The 3,998-nt window shown below is 36.7% G+C and overlaps 1 protein-coding gene across 1 annotated transcript; it reads right to left on the bottom strand.

Moving 5' to 3' along the window:
• Window positions 1-247: 247 nt before the first annotated feature.
• On the bottom strand, window positions 248-3,142 carry MC5R (melanocortin 5 receptor). The gene is made up of 2 exons (XM_060242982.1): window positions 2,879-3,142; window positions 248-1,759 (listed from the first exon to the last, which is right to left on the bottom strand). Exon 2 carries the CDS (start codon window positions 1,680-1,682, stop codon window positions 705-707), a length of 978 nt encoding a protein of 325 aa, XP_060098965.1. The 5' UTR covers window positions 1,683-1,759; window positions 2,879-3,142; the 3' UTR covers window positions 248-704.
• Window positions 3,143-3,998: the final 856 nt, after the last annotated feature.

Below are 3,998 nucleotides of genomic sequence, written 5' to 3'. Positions count from 1 at the left end.
TTCCATGTCAATGATCAGTATTAGGATGCCATTTAAGGGGTGGCTGCTGGACCGTCTCTTATCCCTTTCCCGGTTGTATCCACTGATGCCAAAAGACACTACCAAGAGAAGTAACACTGCAGTGCTGGCAACTCTAAAGTTAACAGTTATGGTTTCCTGTTCTCATTATCTACAACATCGGCCCTGCATGTAAGTATATAGGCATTTTTTGTTGCCTCATAGAGGCTGAAGTGAGTGAAAGCTGACATTTACAAATTATATTTTTCATAAAGCATTACTTATGTCACTCTTGGGATTCCATGGAGGAAACTCTTGCAGAATTGAAAACCAAGTTCTTTATTATAGCTTCAAGTTATAACTACAGTTATAAGACATAAGAGTTATAACAAAAAAACCTGAGCTATTATTCAGTTGAGAATTCTTCTGGCAGTTTATATCTTACATTGCTGGTTTATCTCCTCCACTTTAAGTATACTTGTTTACAATATGTTTTACTCATACAGTCAGATTCATGGGAGCTCATGGATGAGTCACAATCCAAAATGAGTAATTAAAACTAGAGAATTTGCTGTTCCCAACACTAAAATTGACACAAGCCAAAAATGTAGTATCTCCTACTGAAACAGAAATAGGTGTAGACAATAATTCTGTTAATAGATCAAGTGTTGTTTCTTACATCTTTTCACTCAAACTATACAGTTTTCTTAATACTTGATGGGCAATCCACAGGCCGATCTTATGCTATAGCAGCAGATGATCTCCTTAAAAGTCTTTCGCATTTCCTGACTTCGGAAAGCATAGATCAAGGGATCAATCACTGAATTGCACATGATAAGGATAAGGTACATGTTGAAATGAGACATGAAACAAACACAATAGAGGTTCTGTGGGCAAGAAATCATCAGGATGAGATGGAGGAAAAATGGAGCCCAGCAAACAATGAAGATGCCCAGTAGCATAGTCAGGGTGATGGCCCCTTTCATACTGGTCCTCTGATGAACAGAATTGTATCCTGGCAAAGCTGCGATCCTCTTGACATGAGTACGAGCCAAAAGAAACATATGAATGTACAGGGAGACCATAAGGAACAGCATGGTGAAGAACATTGTGATGAGACAAATTATCACATATTTGGATTCATAATAAAGGATGAAAATAATCCCACAGCCAGTGCAAAATGTCCAAATGCATGCAATTATGAGCCCCGATCTTTTCACGGTCATGATATTGTGATAACGGAGGGCATAAAAGATAGTGACATACCTGTCTACTGCTATAGCTAGCAAACTGCACATGGAAGCCACAACAGATATGCATATCATAGAATCAAAAACATTGTCAATGTGACGTACAAAAACATCCTCAATAATGAGATGCTTATTGTTTAATAAATAGATGGTTATGGTCTCCCAGGCATTAGACACACTGACAAGCATGTCAGCAACAGCTAAGCTGCACACAAAGAAGTACATAGGGGAGTGCAAGTTCTTGTTCTTCACAATGGCACAGATGACCAGAATGTTTTCGAGGAGGCTTACAATACCCAGTGCAAGGAACACCTCAACTGCTATGACCACTTGCTCACATGTTGAGAGCCTGCTCTTGACAGTGGGTTCTGTTAGGTTATTCCAAACTGCAGTCAGGTTAAGGTCTGGAATGCTGGTCTGGTCTAGTAAGCTCATCTCAGTGATTGTCTTCAGATGATCTTTTCAGTCTGGAGAGCTTGTTGTAAACTGCATTTCCAGGAAAGGCAGAAGTTCTGTCAAACATACAAAAAAAATGACCAAAACCAGGTTGATGACAAAAACACGAAAAGTACAATTTAAGTAGAGAACTGAAGATGATGGCAGCAGATCTCTTGGGTGTTAGAATTCAGATTGCTGGAATGCCAAAGCAAATAGTTAGATTAGTGAGGCAGATCATATAGACGGTTAAAGGGGTATGGAAGTAGTAAAGTATTATGTAAGGTGTCGCGCGTCATTGATAAAATCATCTTTAATGAGTTCTCCTTAAGTGTAAGTGAAAAGGATAAATGGGTTTAATTTTTAATGCAATAGTGAAGGTGAAGGTATTAAATGGTGAATAGAGATAATAGAATTTGAATGTATATATAACAGTGAAAACACTGCCTTCGATCTCTGTTTTAATAATAGTATTTTCTTTTGTATGGTAACGGGCTTGTACACAATATATTAATTTAATAAACTATAAATATATATGTATATATATATAAAGAATTTAGATTGCCACCAATGTCATTTAAAGGTGGAGAAACTGGGTAGTTTAGGGCATGGAAGCATTTCTATACATCCTGACAAACAAAGATAATTTTAGCAACATCCTTTAAAAACACTAAGTAGAATGGGATTGTTGTGGAAGCCTTAAAATCATATGAATACTGCATTTATGAGCAAAATTAGCTTGAGTCAAATCTGCTCATCTCGTCAGATTTATAGAAAGGTCTGAAATCCTGCAACAATTACATGCTAATCTTCCAGAGCAAAAGACTGAAATCTTTCCTTTATCTTTGCCTGAGGTAAACACTAAATAGTAATTCTGCTCCAGTAAGAAGCTTTGCCATTCAGTTTTATCCATGAAGATCCATTTATATTCAAGGATTTATTATATAGCTAGGAATTTTTTTCCTTTAACTTGGTCACTGATACGTAAATACATATACAGTTTCAGTCTTATCTGAATTCTAACCTAATAGTTGTTTGTATTCAGACTTCTTTGGAACTACAGGAGTATTAGAAATACAGTCATGAATAATTTAAAAAAACAAACAAACCCTATTCTTCTTGAAAACAATGAAACAATTAGCCTTAAGGAAATCTTTGATTTGAAATTAACAATAAAGAAATAAGTAATTATTTACCTAGAACTGTTCTTCCTGGTCCTATTCTTTTTCAGACCATGCCCTTGCTCCTGTCGCTGCCAGAAGTTTCAGCTCCCTCCTCCACTCAGCATCAAGGGCTTGTACTGTTTTGAAAGGAACTGATGCCATGATGAGCACGATTCAAATCCAAGGAGACAACAATGCCTTGTGGTGTAAATTACTTATAGAGGACTGCTGTTTTATAGCTTCAGAGTGAATGACTTCAACACTGCGCTTTCAGCTCCACCTCGATCATTCTCTTCTTTCAACTCAACTTCTCACAGATTTCCACAAGACTTGAATTTTTAGCATCACCTAGTGGTTGATGCTGGCAAAGCAGCACTTCTGTGCAGGATTTTTTTCTTTCATTATTCTTGTGATAACTGGTTTTTTTAAAAAAAAGCATGTGTGTGCTGTGTTTTAATATTTTTCCATTTCTGTATACAGAATAGGTGTTAAATTTAAATATTCCTTTAGCTTCTTTGTTAAAAAAAGCAGCAGGTTTGGATTTAAACCAAAATATTTATTTTGGATTTAAACCAAAATATTGGGATTTAAACCAACATATTTGTTCAGGCAGGCTTTAAGAACTAAAAGGAGGTACTCTTAACAACTATGGGGGTGTGTATCATCTGCCCCACAGTATCATGACAAATTAATTCAAACAGAAGCCATCTGAGTTTATATATTGAGTGGTATTTAACTTGTTTTAATATTTCAATGTTTTAATGATGTTTTACTGTCATAATGTGAATTGTCATCAAATTGTGACTGTTGTTAGCCACCCTGAGCCCGTTTGGGGAGGGTGGGATATAAATGTCAAGCATGAGATTTCAAAATAACCAGTCCTTGGATTTTGAAACAAAGTTAGGTTTATTGATAATCCATGTGGCTCATTCGAGCTGAAGACTGGAATTGATACTTTGTAACACTAGAATACATGCTTTAAAAGGGCACATCAAAAGTTGAACATATGAAGCTGCCTTATACTGAATCAGACCCTTGGTCCATCAAAGACAGTATTGTCTACTCAGACTGGCAGCAGCTCTCCAGGGTCTCAGGCTGAGGTTTTTCTCACCTATTTGCCTGGACCCTTTTAGTTGGAGATGCCAGGGATTGA

This window comes from Heteronotia binoei, chromosome 7, assembly GCF_032191835.1.
Source record: "Heteronotia binoei isolate CCM8104 ecotype False Entrance Well chromosome 7, APGP_CSIRO_Hbin_v1, whole genome shotgun sequence".
Taxonomy (NCBI): domain Eukaryota; kingdom Metazoa; phylum Chordata; class Lepidosauria; order Squamata; family Gekkonidae; genus Heteronotia; species Heteronotia binoei.
This window is presented reverse-complemented; position numbering and strand designations above follow the sequence as displayed.

What these genes read in the sequence shown, in the direction of transcription:
- MC5R (XM_060242982.1), bottom strand. Translation starts at nt 1,682, where the DNA reads ATGAGCTTACTAGACCAGACCAGCATTCCAGACCTTAACCTGACTGCA.